The 19,321-nt window shown below is 42.7% G+C and overlaps 1 protein-coding gene across 2 annotated transcripts in view; it reads right to left on the bottom strand.

Moving 5' to 3' along the window:
• cog5 (component of oligomeric golgi complex 5) overlaps window positions 1-19,321 on the bottom strand; it is a 117,261-nt gene that overhangs the window by 32,540 nt on the left and 65,400 nt on the right. For both annotated transcript variants that reach the window (XM_070991699.1, XM_070991700.1), the window contains exons 8-12: window positions 18,228-18,387; window positions 14,988-15,100; window positions 14,778-14,855; window positions 10,412-10,493; window positions 154-358 (exon numbers count right to left, since the gene is read on the bottom strand). In XM_070991699.1, coding sequence (XP_070847800.1) covers window positions 154-358; window positions 10,412-10,493; window positions 14,778-14,855; window positions 14,988-15,100; window positions 18,228-18,387 — 638 coding nt within the window. The remainder of the gene's footprint in view (window positions 1-153; window positions 359-10,411; window positions 10,494-14,777; window positions 14,856-14,987; window positions 15,101-18,227; window positions 18,388-19,321) is intronic.

Genomic DNA, 19,321 nt, shown 5'->3' with positions numbered 1-19,321 from the left:
TCTTTTAATAACATTATTAGAAGTGCTTTTCACTTGTAACCAAAACCAAAGCACAATTATGATCCAAAATAAAGCTTTCCACCATGCTTCACAGGTCACAGGCATGATCACACCCTCAAGAGACACTGTGTTGCTGTGTTTGTGTCTTCTTACTTGCAGTCCTGTTTGCAGTGTGTGAAGAGGTCTTGACTGCCTCTCTCTGTGCTGGTAATGTCGAGAGATATGTCCATTCCTCTGCCACTTGTTAGCACTCCTTGCAGGGTGGCACTGTACAGCTGCAGGCGCCGCCACAGCTCATTGTACAGTCGCAGCAGCTTCGGATACTCTCCTTCAAACGCCTGCTTCAGGAAAGATGAGGCTAGTGAGAGAAAAAAGACACATGCTGAGGAAATAGCATTTTTTACATATGATAATTTAGTAAAGCATTGAGTGAGTGTAGTCAAAAAGAAAAACGTGTCTAATTATTTTTTAAGGATTCTCAATTTTTATAATATAATAAGGGGGCCTGGCTAACTACAGCTAATGGTGAGTTTCCACGGTGCGGAGCTGCGCTTCCAATTCACTCAGCCTCCCCTCCAACTAAAACACACCAGGCAGGAGAAAGCCAGAGAGTGTGAGGGAGAGAGAGAAGCCATCGCTAGCTGCTAGGCTAATCTGGTGTAGCTGGCAGAGCAGACAAATGTGTAGACAAGAAAAATTTGCAGTTTTTTGCAGAAAGACATATGAGTACTTGAGCAGAACTAATTTTACTTTAAATAGCATGTAATAAGCTGTAACAAAAGACAGAAAATTACACTCAGACAAGCAAAAGCATCAGATTTACACTACTAACGCAAAAAACAGGAAACAGGAAATGAGACGACAGGTTTACTTCAGCACATCAGCTGAGGTGGGCCTATTCATCCACCAATCATGATGGATAGATCCCTCATTCAATTTCCAAACAGAGGAATAGTTAGTAATATAGTATTAGTGAGTAAAATCAGAAGATTGATATCAATCCCAAGTACATAGCTGAAGTCATGATGTGGCTCGCTCGGCAAAATACCGGGAACAGAGGGCAAACAGCTAGCTTGGCTATATCCAAAGTTAAAAAAATACCTAAAGCATAACAAATAATGCATTGCATCTTGTGCGTTTGACACACAAACACAAACAAAACACAACAAAAATGTAAAAACGGCAATCTGGGGTTTCAGGATTTATGTTCAGGTGCAGTCTGGGTATGGGTCCAGATATGATCGTACCAACTCTGGCACCTCACTGAGATGGCAAGACTCCCGAAAGCTGCAGTCACTGCACCTAGCTGTTGTTTTGAAAGGAATAAGTCCACCGTGCAACTCTGCCTTAAACCACAAACTGTTGTTTTAACATTTTCTGTTTGATCAAATTAGATATTAACTAGATTTGGTTATTAGATGTGTTAATTATTGAGCTTTAGAAGGTAGGTGTATTTTTTTAACTTTGGACAGAGTCAGGCTTTGGATGTGGGAGTCAGGGGTGTCCCCCTGTATCCAGTCTTTATGCCAAGCAAGGCTGACCACCTCCTGGGTCCAACTCTGTATTTGAGATCAACATTAATTTTCTAATCTCACAGTGAGAATGAATATTAATAAAGGTATCTGATAAAATATTGTACTATTCCAGCAAAGCAAGAAGTGCCAGTCACAGAATGCAGGGCACTAACATATCCAACATCAAAGTAATACAACTGAGGCATTCATAAAATACAAATTTTGCTGTGACTTAGGGCTGGGCGTATCAATCTAAATATCAATAGTATCGATACCAAGGTGCCTATCGGTATCAGATCGATACTAGCGTAATGAGATCGATACTTTTGTTGCAGTTTTTCATCTATACGTCCAGCAAAATACTCGAATTTCGGAGTTCATGCGAGCTCAGCTTTTCTCCAAACTGGATGTGCAAACAGCGCACCTCTCTCTCTGCTACTCTCTCTCTCTCTCTCTCTCTCTCTCTCTCTCCTCGTATGTGTAAAATCATACTTGGCAATAAAGCTTTTTCTGATTCTGATTCTCTCAGACAGGCACACTTTGCCCCTCCCCCTCCCTGCTCTGCCGGAGAGCAGAGAGTCAGAGCACTCAGAGCAGTCTGTGATGGTGGACAGAAAGAGAAGTGCTGTGTGGACCCTTTTTTCCAGCATCGAGTAATGTTTTTGTAATTGGTGATCAGAGAGGCCATTTCAGCCGACTGATTAAAGTATTATCATATGTTCAGCCAGTTGAAAAAAAACATAATTGTTTTACTGGAACTCAAAAATATACGCTTATATAAAGAAATATACCTCAAACCTGAAATATGAATATGGCTGAATATGATAACCCTTTCTGTTAACCGTTGAAGGAAAATTAGTATTCCTAGGCTACATGCAAATTACAGTTACAGACTTAATTAGCTTAATCATTTTGTTATTTCACCTAGATAACTCACAATGAGCCATGGATGTAAAAATCTTTTTCCTCTGTTTTATCATAATCCTTATCAACCAACTAAAGGTAAAATCACAAAATTATTCAATGATCATGACATTTTAAGTGATCAGTATTGGCGATACTAGCCCTGTATTTACTTGGTATCAGATCGATACCAAAATTCCCAGTATCGCCCACCCCTATTGTGACTGTATTTTTTCTTTGTCTTACTCAGAATCAGAGATTCTGTAACACTCAGAGGCCCTGAAGGCATAGGCTTAGGAAAAATGACTTTTGTTCCTGGTGATGGAATATATCGCTTATGCTTTTTGGCTGGATCAGAGCAAAGCAGGGTCAGCCTGATAAACATGACTACATAATAGACTACATAATATTTATTTGATTGAGTGAGTGATGAAGTTACTTCATTGTTTGGTCAGGTGGTTCCCCAGTGCTCTTTCAAAATGAATAGGCACGAACAGTCCTCAGTCATTTCCTCAGGACCTATAATTCTTTTTTCGACTGTTCCTGATTTCTTGGTTTCTATCACTCAGCTTCTGCTCAAGGCTATGTTTAATTTAACAAGTGTCTAACTGTGTATATAAAATGTTACAGACAAAAAGGAGGAAGGAGGAGGCCATTTTCCACTGATGTCACATTCAGGGTGGGAAGCTCAAATGTAATTATTAAAAAGGATAATGCCATACTGCTGTGTTCCAAATTGCAAGTTGTATAAAAAATGCAGCAGTGTAGAGTACCCGGCCTTCTCAGAGTCCCTGGGAGGGGTACTGGAAAGTGCTCCAACCAGGGACTCCATTGTTCTGCTGGGGGATTTCAATGCTCATGTGGGTAGCGACAGTGATACCTGGAGGGGTGTGATTGGGAGGAACAGCCTCCCCGATCTGAACCCGAGTGGTGTTCTGTTATTGGATTTCTGTGCTAGTCACAGTTTCAACTGACCTTCGGCAGTACGTCTTGGACACTCGGTTAAAGAGAGGGGCTGAGCTGTCAACTGTTCACCACCTGGTGGTGAGTTGGATCCGCTGGCAGGGGAGGAAGCGGGACAGACTTGGCAGACCCAAATGTACGGTGAGGGTCTGTTGGGAATGCCTGGCGGAACCCGCTGAGGTTTTCAACCCCTACCTCCGGGAGAGCTTTGACCAGATTCCGAGGGAGGTTGGAGACTTTGAGTCCGAATGGACCATGTTCTCCACTTCCATTGTTGATGCAGCCATCCGTAGCTGTGGCCGTAAAGTCACCGGTGCCTGTTGTGGCGGCAACCCCCAAACCCGGTGGTGGACACCAGAAGTGAGGGATGCCGTCAAGCTGAAGAAGGAGTCCTATCGGGCCTGGTTGGCTCATGGGACTCCTGAGGCAGCTGACGGATTCTGGCAAACCATTCGGCGCCTCAGGAAGGGGAAGCAGCTTTCTGTCAACACGTGTGAAGGTGTGTTCCAACTATTAGGGGGATCACACTCCTCAGCCTCCTGGCCGTCCTGGTTGTGGAACACTGGACCAGCTCTATACCCTCCACAGGGTGCTTGAGGGTTCATGGGAGTTTGCCCAAACAGTCCACATGTGTTTTGGCATTCAACTGTGCCCCTTACGTCATTCTGTGGGAGGTGCTCCAGGAGTATGGGGTTAGAGAGGGCTGCACAGTCTGCATTGCCGGCACTAAGTCGGACCTGTTCCCGGTGCATGTTGGACTCCGGCAGGGCTGCCTTTTGTCACTGCCTTTTTCATTATTTTTATGGATAGAATTTCTAGGCGCAGCCAGGGGCCGGAGGGGGTTTGGTTCGGGAGCCGGCAGATTTCGTCTCTGCTTTTTGCGGATGATGTTGTCTTGTTTGCTTCCTCGAGCCAGGACCTTCAGCATGCACTGGGGCAGTTCACAGCCGAGTGTGAAGCAGCTGGGATGAGAGTCAGCACCTCCAAGTCCGAGGCCATGGTTCTCGACCGGAAAAAGGTGGCTTGCTCCCTCCAGGTTGGGGGAGAGTTCCTGCCTCAAGTGGAGGAGTTTAAGTATCTTGGGATCTTGTTCACGAGTGAGGGAAGGATGGAGCGTGAGACTGAAAGGCGGATCAGAAATGCGGTTGCTGTATCAGTCTGTCGTGGTGAAGAAGGAGGTGAGTCGAAAGGCGAAGCTCTCGTTTTATCCGTCAATCTACGTTCCTACCCTCACCTATGGTCATGAACTTTGGGTCATGACTGAAAGAACGAGGTCCTGGATACAAGCAGCTGAGTATTCTCTGGAGCTCAAAGTAGAGTCGTTGCTCCTCCACATCGAGAGGAGTCAGCTGAGGTGGCTCGGGCATCTTGATGCCCCCTGGACGCCTCCCTAGGGAGGTGTTCCAGGCATTATTGTCATTGTCATAAAATCCATAAATTTAATTGTGTAATAAATATTCAACTGTTTGAAAAAAAGAAGCACCACTACCACGGTTTAATGTGTTAGGATCTACTAACTTGTCTGGTCCAAGCATTTTCTTTCACCTTTTCCCCCAGTGTAATTTGTCTGTCTGTAAGTTACCCTGTCTGTTTAAGATGGGTGTATGCCTGCACTCAACCAGTTCTGCCCAACCTGCAGCACACCTGGGGCACATCAGCCTGATTAGTGCAGAGTACTTAAGGAAGGCTCTCAGCTCCACCTGTTGCCGAATTATCCTGAGTTAATGTCTTTTGCCAGTATCTTCCTCGTGTACTTTTGTCAATCTTACATTAGATTTTTTTTCTTTTTGCCACTCACATATGTTCTTTTGTTTCAGTACCTACCAGCCACGTCCAGCGTTTGCTCTGCTTCAATGCACCCAGTGGTTTTCCTTTGTTAGTTTTTTCATTTCATCACTGGTCTGCATTTTTTGAGTCCAAAAAAACTGTATTTATGGTGAAAGCCCAGCAGAATAATTCAATACGCCTAGTGGTTTTCTTTTGTTAGTTTTTTCCACTCTTATTGAGTGCACTTTGTGTTTGTTTTCTCTGCTCTTTAAGAGTGCATTTTTTGTTGTTCTTTTTTCCATTCCTTCTGAGCCTGGCTTTTGTTTTATCTTCTATTTTGTTTTATTATTTTTATATTTTATTATTTACATTTATTGTTAAATAAATTATTTTCATTCTTTATCTCGTCACTAGTCTGCATTTTTTGAGTCCAAAAAAACTGTATTTAAGGTGAAAGCCCAACAGAATAATTCGGCCATCATGGACTAAGCCAGTGGTTCTCAACCTTTTTTGGATGAACGCACCAGTACTCAATGCTCACACCTCTTGCCGCCTTCCATCAACGAGAAAGCAGTTGGAACTCCTGTATATTGGTATTTATGATGGAAATTGTGTATTTAACTGGCTTATTTGAGATATAGGCCTTATAATTTTTCAATCAAATAATAATATAAATGTATTGTTAAATGTAACATTAATGAAGATTACGCTTTTTGTTGGCTGAACATATATTTCTTATTAAATTCCAACATTAATTAGACTCCTTCACTGATCTAACTTGAGGAACCAATCAGTTCAAATTAATAATTATAAATAATCCTGACCAATCAGAAACAATGAGCTCGCAGAACAGAGAGTACAGAGAGAGGGCTTTTTAATACGCGCCAACTATTTCTGCGTGTTATTTGTGTCAGGTCAGAGAACTGCGCTTTAGTGTGTTGGTGCTTGGTGGTTTTCAGCCAGCTTCTTCACAAAGGGATGTATATTTTGCTGTGTACTACATGTGGCTCACGGTAAAATAGGCAAGCCTCCTGAGCTCTAGATGAGACACAGCTGAGCCGCACTGCTCATGTGGGCAGTGTGCCAGCTTTAACCTGTTAACACAGGCGCTGAAATAAAAAGCGACAGGTTCCGCCATGCACACACCACACACACGCTTCTGGCATGTTCCGGACTTACTCTTGCTGTAAATTCGGAAACACTGCATGACATTGTGAGACAAGACATGGAAGACTAGAAAAAAAATGTGGTGGTGAATGACTTTTACAGAAATGCTCCCCTCTCAGCAATGTTGCTCCTAGCGACCCCCCAACATTCTCTGAACACCCACTGGGGGGTGGTATCACCCCCATTGAGAAACCCTAGACTAAGCAGACCCTGTGAAAAAAGCCGTTACCAGTCAGGGTGTTCTACTTGTTCAGCATGAGCGGCTCCTCCAAACCTTATGCAAATCAAGTCAGCATATGGTGGTTCAGGTTGCTGAGCTCTCTCGGCACATGTCTCACCTGACTGGTATGCTGCATCACCACCTTATGCCTTGGACAACACCCTCTGAATTCCAGTTTGTAAAAGAGGCTCATATCAAAGACCCAGAACAGTTTGACGGGACCCGTGACAAATGTCAGGGTTTTCTACTACAGCACAGTGTAGTTTTTATGCAACATCCCCGTTCTTTTCTTTCCAACCTAAGCTAAGGTACATTTTGTTTTGGGCTTGTTGCAAGACAGAGCACTGTTGTGGGCTGAGGCATTTAACACTAGCATAAACATAAGCACACATCCGTTTGAGGACTTTTTGAAGCAACTCAGACTGTTTTTTGACCACCCCAACCATTCTGGCAATGCCTCCAGCCAACTCCTGAGCCTTAGGCAGGGATCCTGCCCTGCAGCCAATTACTCCATGGATTTTCAAACTCTGGCAGCTGACACAGGTTGGAATGACACTGCATTGCGTGGTGTGTTTATCTGGGGGCTCAGTGAACAATTAATGGATGAACTAGCTACCTCTGAGGTAATGCACCGCACCAGCCCTGTAAAGATGCAAATCTCAGGAAATCATCATGAGGAAATCTCGTTCCTGATCATTCATGCTCCCCACTATCCACTGGTTCTTGGACATCTGTGGTTGCAACTCCACAATCCCCATATTAATTGGCTCCAGGGGAAGATTATGGGTTGAAGTTCCAAAAGTCATTCACTCTCTTCAGCTATTTCTCAAACAGGGGGAGTCTCCAACTCTTTGTCCATCCCTTCTGTACCCCCAGACCTCTCTAAGTGTTCCCTCTGCATATCATGATCAGTGTGAGGTGTTAAGGAGCATACTGACTACCTCTGTATCGCCCCTATGACTGTTCCATTGACCTTCTTACGAGCGCTCCTCTCCCCACCAGTGGGCTATACAACCTCTCGTGTCCCGAAAGAGAGGCAATGCAGCAATACATAAAAGACTCATTAGCAGCGGGTATTATTACACCCTCCTCTTCACCTCTTGGGGCAGGGATTTTCTTTGTGGTTCAAAAGGATAAGCCCCTCAGATCATGTATTGATTTCCAGGGTTTGAATGACGTTACCATAAAGGCCATTAATAAATTCTGCTTTCGAGTCTCTCCACGAAGCCGCCATCTTTACTAAATTGGACCTACTTGCTTACCATGTTGCTCACATAAAGAAGGGGGACAAATACAGCCTGATCCTAACAAACAATTTATTCTTGAGGTGGATGCTTCAGATAAGAAGTTGGGGGCAGTGCTTGTACCCTTGTGCTTTCTCGCTTGCTCGTCTTCTCTCTCCTGCAGAACGGAATTACGACGTGGGAAACCTGGAGATGTTAAAGTGAAACTGGAGTTGGAGGAATAGTGACATGGTTCTAGGGAACAGAGCAGCCCTTCGTCGTATGGATGGATCAGAAGAATCTGAGTCACAAAGCTTTAACATCAAAACAGTGTGTTTTGTTCCTGTTTTGTTGTTAATGAGCTCTTGTTCTTCACTAGTATGAAAATAAATTAATGATCTGTCTGCAACTTGTATGATTTCACTACTACGATAAGAACAGATCTAGGGTTGTCCAATTTAATCTTAAAATAACACAAGATTACCAAAACAAAATTCATACAAGGAAAACTGAACATAAAAGAGCAAGTATTTTGTTTTCTTTTCTTACACGTGAGACTGCAGGACTCGTCCTCTGTTGTAGCTACATGTGTAGCTGTGTTGCTCTATTGTTCCAATCAGCACATTATTCCCAGCTGTAATTACCAATGTTTCCCCCAGTAAACAGCTGTACAGAGGGTAAGCAGCAGCATCACAAACCAAGAACTGGCAAGTCTGAGAATAATGAAATTGTAATGTAAGTGCTACAGACATCAACTTTGTCCACTTAAGAGCGTGTTGACATGTAAATGTTCATGCAATAGACTGACAGCGCTGTTTCCCTTATTGCATTTGTATACAGTCCACTTTAGAGCAACTGAATTGTGGCTATGTCATACACAAAAGTTTCAGAATCCAGTGGAAGCATCTCACAAAAATTGCATCTTCAAAGAGCCTCTACCTCAGCAGCTACATTTTGTGGTGTTTTGTTAAATTCATTATGGGCTTCAAATGTCTGACAATGTCTCTCAAATTCAGTTCATAAGCTGGGGCTGTACAATTAATAGAAAAAAGATTGACACTTCTATGCGATCAGGCTTATGTGATAACAACTGTCATATTTGTATTAACAGAGAGTGTCACTGCATCAACACACTCCAAACTTCTCCCAAAGCTGCAGCAACAAATGACGTATCTGAAGTGTGTCTTATCTCAAGACAGTTTGACATCTCACAGCTGATAAATGATGATGAAAATAGCACTCACTTTTTGCTCCCCCCAATTGACAAACTGATAAATCAAACAAGATCAATTCCTGCTGAATTCCTCTCTTCAGGTAAATGAAGTTGAGTTGAAGTGAGTGGCACGGTGGGCGAGTGGTAACACTGTCACCTCACAGCTACAAGGTCCAGGGTTCAATTACCGCCTGGGGCGCTGTGGGCGTGTCCTCCACCATGCCTTCGGTACCTGCTGCCCTTTATCTCGAGGAAAGGGGCCTTTCTGTGTGGAGTTTGCATGTTCTCCCCGTGTTCACCTGGGGTATCCTCCATAAAAAAACCCCCTCTAAAAACATGCATGAACCACCTGACCGAATGGTGATGAATAAGGGTGCCCCTGTTGGCTGGCAGCCCACCACTCCTGGTCTGCCGCGGAGAGAAGGACTTAGTGGGATGGGTTAAACGCGGAAGAAGAATCTCACCTAAGCATGGCGTGTGTGCATGTTGTGTAGTGTGTGACGAATAAAGGATGTCTTTCTGTCCCCTTACATCAGTGTACCATCCTGTTTACTATGTGTAATTTTCCACCCATTAATTCTAGTGATCTTGGTGAGGTGGCCCAGCTGCTTAAGTCTTCCACCTGTTCTCTTGACCCAATTCCCACAAAATTGTTTAAATGTCTCTTACTACCTATCAGATGTATTAGTATGTCATTAATGCCTCTCTACGGTCCAGTTTTTTCCCCACTTCCCTCAATCAAAGACCTTAAAATCAACAGCAATTCCAACCAACTTTGTGTTCCAATGGTGTTGGACCTGAGTACAACATTTGACATTGTTGACCATTACATTCCAGACCTGAAAATGGTACTGACTTATCTGGACCTGGTTCACAACATATTTAAAAGGAAGAACTTTCTCTGTATGTCTGTAATTTCTCATTTGAAAATGTGCTTCATCTCCTGTCTGCTTTCCTGGATAATGCTTTCCACTCTTTCACTGATCTTCTGGATATGTCAAAATATATGTAGTATTCACTGCAAAAACAAGTCTTAAGGACATCCAATTTTTGGTTGCTAAAGTTATAGTGCTAGGTCCTAAACACCTTCGAAACTCACTATCTGATGATACAGCAAATATGGATGGCATTGCGGTGGCCTCCAGCACAACTGTAAAGGGTTTGGCAGTTATCTTGATCAGGATATGTCCTGTAACTCCCATGTAAAACTGTTTTCAAGGACTGTCTTTTTTCACCTACCTGACATTACAAAAATCAGGCACATACTACTTACAGGTTGGATTATTGCAACTCCTTACTATCAGGCTGCCCAAATTTGTTGCTAAATACTCTCCAGTTGATGGAGAACGCCCCTGAATTAGCAGCTTTGATATTGAAGATGTCACCATCCTCTTAAACTCGTAGCTGGAGAAAGAAGAGGAAAGAAAACGACCAATTTTACCTTCAGTTGCATTGTGAAACACCTCAATGAGTGTGTTGGTTACATCATTCCAGAAGGTGTAGAGGATATCAGATTCACCATCCTGTCATCAAGCAAACAGAATAAAAGAGACACTTATCATCTCAAGGTGGTGGGTAGAAATTATTACTATATTAATATGATACAATCATTGTTTTTAGAATTTTTACATAATACACACAATAAAGTTTTTGTACTCAGTCAAATTTCTGTGCAAAAGTGTGAAAAAAGTGAAATTGAGCCAAATCATTCGCAGTAATGATTGTCATCACAATATTGAAGTAAAAAAATTGCAATTGATTGTGCATCACAATGATCATTATCATCATATATCATTTCAACACAACGCAATAACTGGGGAAGTCAATGCAGACATTCATGATGTGCTTTCTGCTTGAATATTAGATCAAACTTAAAGCCTGTAAAAAATGTTTTGTGAAACTAGTAATCGAGAACCAACACACACCAACAGTTCAACACACACTTGGGATTGGATTTGTGTGTCTGTATATTTTCCTCTAATCCACCATTAGAGAAGTCTGTTGCAGGTCTGCTGTCCAGCTGCCTGACCTTTCCTCCTCATATCCATCACATCCACTTTCTGCACCTCCACTGTGATCTCTGTTTCTCAGTTTGGTTTTTCTTTTCAATGGACCAACTGCATGTGAGTGGAATAAGATATAGTGCTGCTTGAAAGTATGTGAACCCCTTGAGCAGTTTAGATGTTTCTGTTGTTTTACCATGATTTTCTTATTTTATTCTCACCAGTTAGCAAATGTCAGATATATGGTTATCAACTGCACATACTTGTTTAGTGGGACTTGTTTAAGTCCAAAAACTACATGAAACATGGAACTAGTGTATGTGCAAAAGTAAGTGAACCCCCAGTTGCATTGGTCAAGCAGGTAACAGACTCACTCACCAAACCACTATGGTCAAATACAAATCAACAATGCCGAGAGCAAAGGAGATATCTGAGTACATGAAGAAGAGGGTAGTGGCAGCCCATCAGTCTGGGGAGGGCTATAAGACCATCTCCAAAAGATTTCCAGCTATATCCATCCACTGTAAGACAAATAATTTACAAATGGATGGCCTTCAACATGACAGCAACTCTGCCGAGAAGTGGACGCCCATTGAAACTATCACCAAGAAGCAGCAGAAAAATAATAATTCAGGTAAAGGCCAACAAACAAATCATCTCTAGAGAGTTGCAGACCTCTCTGGTAGCATCTGGGACAAATGTGCATGTGTCTACAATCAGATGAAAATTGAACAGCCATGACATTCAGGGGAGGGAAGCCTCTGCTCTCAAAAAAAGAACAAAGCTGCCCGTTTCAACTTTGCCAGAGAGCACTTGGACAAACCAGGGGCCTTCTGGAAGTCCATTCTCTGGACAGATGAGTTCAAAATAGAATTATTTGGTCACAATGAAAACCACCATGTTTGGAGAAAAGCCAACACTGCATATGAAGAAAGAACCTCCTCCCAGCAGTGAAGCATGGTGGTGGAAATGTGAAGGTCTTTTCTGCTTCTGGACCTGGACAACTCCATATTATCCAGTGAACCATGAATTCTCAGGCCTATCAACAAATTCTTGACCAGAATCTCCTGCCATCAGTCAGGGAGTTGAAGCTGGGATGAAAATGGATTATGCAACAAGAAAATGACCCAAAGCATTCCAGCAAAACTACCAAGAATGGCTTCAGAGAAAGAGGATTTGTACTCTGGATTGGCCCAGTCAAAGTCTGGACCTTAATCCAATTGAAATGTTGTGGCAAGACCTGAAGAAGTTGGTACATACCAGATGTCCCTCCAAACCTCTCTCAACTGGCTGGGTTCTGCAAGGAGTGGGCAAGCGGATAATGAACAGCCCGGGGCCGGTAGCAGTCGCCTTCATTTGCGCTTTGGTGCTGGTACTGACCCACTACCAGTACTTGAAACTTTTCTGTCTCACTTTCTTCATTAATGGAAGGCGAGAATGTGAAGAAATAGGAAATGGAGCCGGATCTGTGCCATCCATATCCATGCTATCCATCACTCAAAAGACCAAGATTCTTTGTGAATTGAACATGCACAGAACACAAATTAATGTTCCTTTCGATGGGGATATTCCAGTAGGCGTATACATGACCAAATATTCGGGAAAAGGAGTAACACCAGAGCATAATCCAGTTTTTCAAAAGGGTTATTGGTGTTTACATGGCCATGCGCAACCGGGTTATTGCTGATATTCCGGTTATGAAAGGGTTACTTGACTGCATGTAAACGTAGTGAGTGTTGTTTACACAATGGTGCAGTTCAGTTCAGTTCTACTCATTCTGTGTTTGATAATCTTTAATTGCTAGCTTGTTAGACATCACTCTTAGTCTTTAATTCTATGTCAATGTCGACATTTCTGTTTAGCTTAGTTTCACATAGTTGTTTTTGTTAGAATCTGGGGCCTCATTTATAAAACTTGTTTACGCACAAAACAGGGCTTGGAAGTTGCGTACGCAACTTTCTACACAAATGTTGTGATTTATAAAAATAAACTTAGCGTGAGAATGTACGCACCGGTATGCCAACTTTGATGCTTGCGTACGAACATGTTGGAGACAGGGGGAACTGGCGGTGCAGATGGTGAGGTGGTGAGTTGAAGCCAGATTGATCACATACATTTAATGTCATCACATATCAAACTTATAGACCCGCGTAATCATAAACACCCAAGTCTGCAGTGTTATAGATGTGTTCCTTTAGTGAGCCATTAGGCCTACTACTGTATGCACAATGTTCATATATCATACTTCCATCTTCAAATGATACACAGTGGTGGATGGCACTGATGGATTAGTATTAATTGTGACAAGGTGTGTAACAATCATTCAATTTGCTGAGTAAGCATATAAATAGTGCGGTGACACTTGTGCGTAATGCTACACAATGGATGCGCTGGCACTGCTGGAAGATTACGCAAATGGTAGGATCAGGATGGAGAGGAGTTTTAGGGACCATGGAGATTTCCTGGCCCATGATGATGACTGGCTAATAAGCCAATTTAGATTCCCTAGAGCGGTACTCTTGGATCTATGTGCTAAACTGGGCCCAGTGTTAGATTGACCCACCCACCGGAACCGCGCCATTCCATTCCATACCAAGGATCGAGGCTATCTTGGTGTCCAGTGGTGTTGGCTCAGGTGCGCCCTTGCCCCCACCAGTAGCAGATGCGCTTCGATCGTGCCATGCCACTTTCTTCTTGGCCTCCACCTTCACATCCGACCACTTCTTTTTAATTTCTGCCACAGAACACTCTGTGGCACTGGAACTATTCACTGCAGTGACGACGTGCTGCCACTCATTTTTTAAATTTTTTTATTTTATTCATGACGCCATACTGTGACCACCAAACAAAATATCCTTTCTGGCCTCCACCTCACCCACAAGCACCTCGATTTCAGTCTCCGTAAAATTTCTTTTTCTTTTCTCTGCCATGATCGGTAAAATGTGGGTGTGTCGGGGGCGGGATGTGAGGTGAATACACCTGCGCAATTTTCCAGGTGGAGTGTGATTTCTAAAGGGAAAATTGTGTGCAGGTGTGAGTACGTACGGTTTTATAAATCCGAATATTTATTGGCGTACGCCATTTTCAGCTTTTGGGCGTACGCACATTTTTAGTGTGGATTCTACGCAATGTTTTATAAATGAGGCCTCTGATCTCCAATCTTAAAGTATAATCAGTTCATCCTTCAGTTCAAGTGAATCTTTGTGACATATTTAAAGAAATATCCTCACAGCAGTGCTGATATTACGTGTTCACTACAATGGGATGGATGTGAGGTCACAGCGCCCTTGACCACTAAAATTTTATCAGTTCATCCTTGAGAGTCTAAATGAACATTTGTGCCAAAATTGTAGAAAATCCCTCAAGGCATTCCTGAGATACCATGTTTATGAGAAAGGGACAGAGGGACGGATGGAGGGACAGAGGGACAGATGAACAGATGACTGACAGCTCAAAAATATAATGCCTCTGGCCACTACTGTTGCCGGTGCAGAGGCATAAAAAATGCAAGGGAGCGTACTTTCCTGTGTAACTATGCAGGAAAAAGCCCTGGCGATTTCTGAATGAAAGGGTTTACGCTGTACTAGACAACTGATTATATTACATTAAATATTATCTTCCTCAGCTTATTTGTCACAATCCACATCTCAGGTGTCTGAATGCTTCTCTTTATCTACTGTGAGTGGGGGCTGGTAGCCTTCTGATTTTCTTTCTTGACTTCTTGTTTGCTTTTTTGCTTTCTTCTTAATAGAACTTTTACAACAAATGGTGATTAGTTATTTCATAATTTGTAATACATTTCACCTTAATGATATCATCGATGAAGCACACATGAGTGACAGGGTCTCTCTTCTTCGTCAAGACCTTCTGCAGATGTTGCACCTGAAAAAAATATACGGCAAAGAAAACGTCATACCTAATTCATCTGTTCTGCGGGCTGCTGGTTTAATGTCAGTTTAATGGATTCAATACTCTTTAAGTACAGTCAGTTTGTAGTCTCAGGCTGCTGCATACCTGTCTGCATGCAGCAAATATCTGGTCCATCAGTTTCTCCAGGTTGGTCCATAGAGCAGCACGAAAAGCTGCAGTGTTGCCAGGTGTCGGCAGCACTGCTCTGCCAGGTGCACCTAGGGGAACAAATTTACTACATGTAAGGTTTTTGTTTGTTTGGCTGGGACGTAACAGATAACACAGAAAAGAATTTATGATTTATGATACAGAGATATGCAGGAGTCATTAAAAAGAGCTTTTCTGACATTTCTTGCTTGAGATTTTCTTAAGATCATTATGCATTTATTCAATGTCTAATTTCACATTTTATTGAATTAGAAGTTTGGTCTTCTATATTTTTGTTATCGTCATCAAATGATGAATCTGTATTTCTCAGCTTCAAGCTCATCTATTCCTACTGAAGATGTGAATCTTTAAAAATACCTCACAAATATATAGTTTTATATTTTTAAAAGGCACAGTAGTTTTCAAAAACAGCTGCTCACGGTAGTTTTTATCAAACGTTAACCAAAATGAGGGAATGATGCATTTGTTGGAGGTTGTTTTCAGTGGCGGACCAATCCACATTTAGTGTTGTGGGACTCAGTCAAAATAAACTACAATGTGTGTGTGTTCGTGGTAACAACGGAACAAGTCACCCAGTGTAACATTGAGGTTCAGTGATGTGTTTTTAATAGTTTTTGTAAAACAAGACAACAGTGAGACAACAAGAAATAAGATATGGGTGCAGCTGTGGCTCATGAGGTAGAGCAGTCGCTGGCTTATCAGACGGTTGGTGGTTCAATTTGTGGTCTCAGCAGTGTTCTTGCTGAAGTATCCTTGGGCAAGGCACTGAACCCCAAATTGCTCCTGATGCTGTGCTGCTGTTGTATGAGTGTGTGTGAAAGGTTAAAACTTTTTAATAAACAGGTGGCCTAGCCATGAAAGTGTGAATGTGTGTATGAGCGGCTTTAAGCTGCTGCAGGCAGATGGGACAAGAGATAGTGGTGAGAGAAAAGGAGGAGGGCTGGCAGTGTTTGTGAATAACAGATGTTGTAACTCTGGGCACATCATTATTATAGAACAACTCTGCTCCAAGGACATTGAACCGTTAGCATGAGGCCATATTACCTGCCGTGGGAATTCTCGCATGTTAACGATAGCTGCGTATATTCCTTCCTCTGCTAATGCTGATGCAGCCTGTGATGTTCTCCACTCTGTCACAAGCAGGCTGCAGAAAGAGCACCCACAAGCCCTCCTTCTTATCTCTGGGGACTTTAATCATGCGTCTCCATCCTCCACTCTGCCCACATTCACCCAGTACGTTGCATGTTGCGCTAGAGACAAGATACTGGATTTGTGTTATGCCAACACCAAGGAGGCATACACTTCAGCACCCCTCCCTCCCCTGGGAAAATCTGACCACAACCTGCCTGTGTACAAACCTCTCATGCACAGGCAACCAGCTGTGTCCCGCACAGTGAAGAGATGGTCCGACGAGGCTGACAAGGCTCTGAAGGACTGTTTCGCCACAACTGTGTGGGAGGAACTTTGTGATTCTCACGGAGAGGACACCGATAGTCTCACACACTGCATAACGGACTATATTAACTTCTGTGTGGAAAACACCGTACCCACCAGGACTGTACGTGTTTTTCCAACGACAAACCGTGGATTAACCCCGACATGAAGGCTCTCCTTAAGGAGAAGAAGGGGGCCTTTAAGTCAGGAAATAAGGCTGAGCTGAAGGCTGTGCAGGAAGATGGAGGTTCAGCTGCAGCAAAAAAAATGTCAGTGGAGTCTGAAGAGGCCTAAAAACCATCTCTGGCCACAAGGAATCTGACTCCCAATCTGCAGGGGACCAAAAGTGGGCATATGACCTGAACATATTCATAACTGGACTGGACTCACAACACAACAGCACTATACAAGAAAGGCCAGAGCAGAGTTTATCTACTCAGGAGACTGAGGTCGTTTGGAGTGCAGGGGGCACTCCTGAAGACCTTTTAGGACAATGTGGTGGCATCAGCCATCTTTTATGGAGTGGTCTGCTGGGGGACCAGCATCTTGACAGCTGACAGGAAGAGACTTGACAAACTGATCAAGAAGGCCAGCTCTGTCCTGGGATGCCCCCTTGACTCAGTGAAGGTGGTAAGAGAGAGGAGGATGATGGCTAAGCTGTCATCCATAATCGAGAATGACTCCCACCCCTGCAGGACACTTTAACAGCACTGGAGAGCTCCTTCAGCGACAGACTGCTTCACCCAAAGTGTGTGAAGGAATGCTATCGCAGGTCTTTCCTTCCTGCAGCAGTCAGACTTTACAACCAGCAGTGCTCCCAGTAGACCAGACACTCACCAAGACATTCGAACTGACTGCACTATAATACACATCAACTGTGTTCACTTACACTGTGAAAATTTTTAGGTCAGGTGAATTTCTACTTAAGGTGCAATATATCAATCTTTCCATCAGGTGTATTATTACTTCTATGTGCAATATCAATACTCCAGTCAGGAGTACTATCATTTAATGTGCAATATCAGTACCTGGCGAATCTCTAATTTACAATGTGCAATATTGGTATTTCCTCTGTGCAATGGTGTAAACTTGAAAACACTATATACTGTTACCACTCCCGTATTTTATATTTCCCCATACTAGGTTGCTAGTTTCTGTATTTCCCCTTGTTTAAATTGTTCACATTTTTCTATATTCCTTGTTTATATTGCTGTTTGCTATTTAATGTCTTTTTACTGATGCCCTCTATTTTTTACTATCCACTTTGCTGCTGTAATTCGGGAAATTTCCCCACTGTGGGAGTAATAAAGGAATATCTTATCCTATCTTAATGGGTGAATGCATACTTGTACTGTAAAAATTAATAACTCCTTTTACCTTGTGGTTACGCACATAATACAGAACTACAGAACATCAGCAGATAAAGATGAACATGAACAAGAACATGATACATTTATGTTTTTTTCTTTGTATCTACATATACACCGTTTATTTTATTAATATAATCCTTAAAAATACTGTATGCATTAATTAGATTCATGATGTGGCTGGTACATCAGAGCCAGGAAAGTCACACATGCTCCCCAGCCAGAAATGACTATTCTCTGTTGCCATGATATAATAGTCTATTTTGGATCAAGCTAACTCATGAACTAGGTCAAATTGTAAAATGTCAGTGTCTTTCATCTTTTAGAATTGAGAGTCTCTGTGTGCATATAGGCAAAATTTCCTTATGGGTGTTACCTCTGGGGTTGGTTGACTGGGTCAGGCCTTTGATGTCTAGAGCACTTGTGATGTTGTCCTGTATGGTGGTCCTGTAGCTCCCCACTACAGAGCTGATAGTCTTTCTTAGACAGCCCAGGTTATAGAAGACCTGCAGGGCTGTGCCAACCTGGGTGGGATTCTGACCATCAAAAACAGAGAGGAAGACAGAGGGAGAGGGAGAAATGAAGTTGAGTTTTCTATAGTGCTGTTTTTAACACAACAAAATCAATACAATGGGTCTGGTGGTTTGTCATACAATCACTCTGTCAAGTATAGTGGTGACAGCAGCAGCTTAAAAATACACCTTACATTGATTTAATGAGTAAAAGCTGTGAAAATTCAAGAACAGAAATACTGGAGAGGAGAGGTCAAATACATAAATATTACCGCTGCACTTTGTTCTGATTTTTTTAAGTGTATGTACACTGTATACCTCAAAGCATAATTTTCCTTGAGTTGTACTATTTTCTTTATGAGCGCACACTCTGACTTGCAATTCTTTAGGGTGCCTTTAGGGTTGCACGGTGGAACAAGTGGTAACACTGTCATCTCACAGCTAGAAGATCCTGGGTTCCATTCTCGCTTTGGGCACCAGGGGGTGTGTCCTCCACCATGCCTTCGGTGCCTGCTGCTCGAGGAAAGGGGCCTTTCTGTGTGGAGTTTGCATGTTCTCCCCATGTTACCCTGGGGTATCCCTGGGGTATCCTCCATAAAATATACCCCCACTAAAAACATGCAAGAAGATCACCACCTGACCAATGGTGACAAAAGGAACTGGGTCCCCGGGCGCTGCTGTCAGCTGGCAGCCCACCACTCCTGGTCTGCCGCGGAGGAAGGATGGACCAAGGATGGGTTAAACACGGAGAAAATAATTTCACGGAAGCATGGCGTGTGTGCATGTAGTGTGCAACTAACTGTGTGTGATAAAAAGTACATTTCTTTCTTTCTTTCTTTCTTTCTTTCTTTCTTTCTTTCTTTCTTTCTTTCTTTCTTTCTTTCTTTCTTTCTTTCTACAGAGACTGAAGGTTTTCTCATTGAGTCCTGTACATCGTAGCATGAAACATATAGAAACA

The sequence above is a fragment of the Chaetodon trifascialis genome, chromosome 22 (assembly GCF_039877785.1).
Source record: "Chaetodon trifascialis isolate fChaTrf1 chromosome 22, fChaTrf1.hap1, whole genome shotgun sequence".
Classification (NCBI taxonomy): Eukaryota; Metazoa; Chordata; class Actinopteri; order Chaetodontiformes; family Chaetodontidae; genus Chaetodon; species Chaetodon trifascialis.
This window is presented reverse-complemented; position numbering and strand designations above follow the sequence as displayed.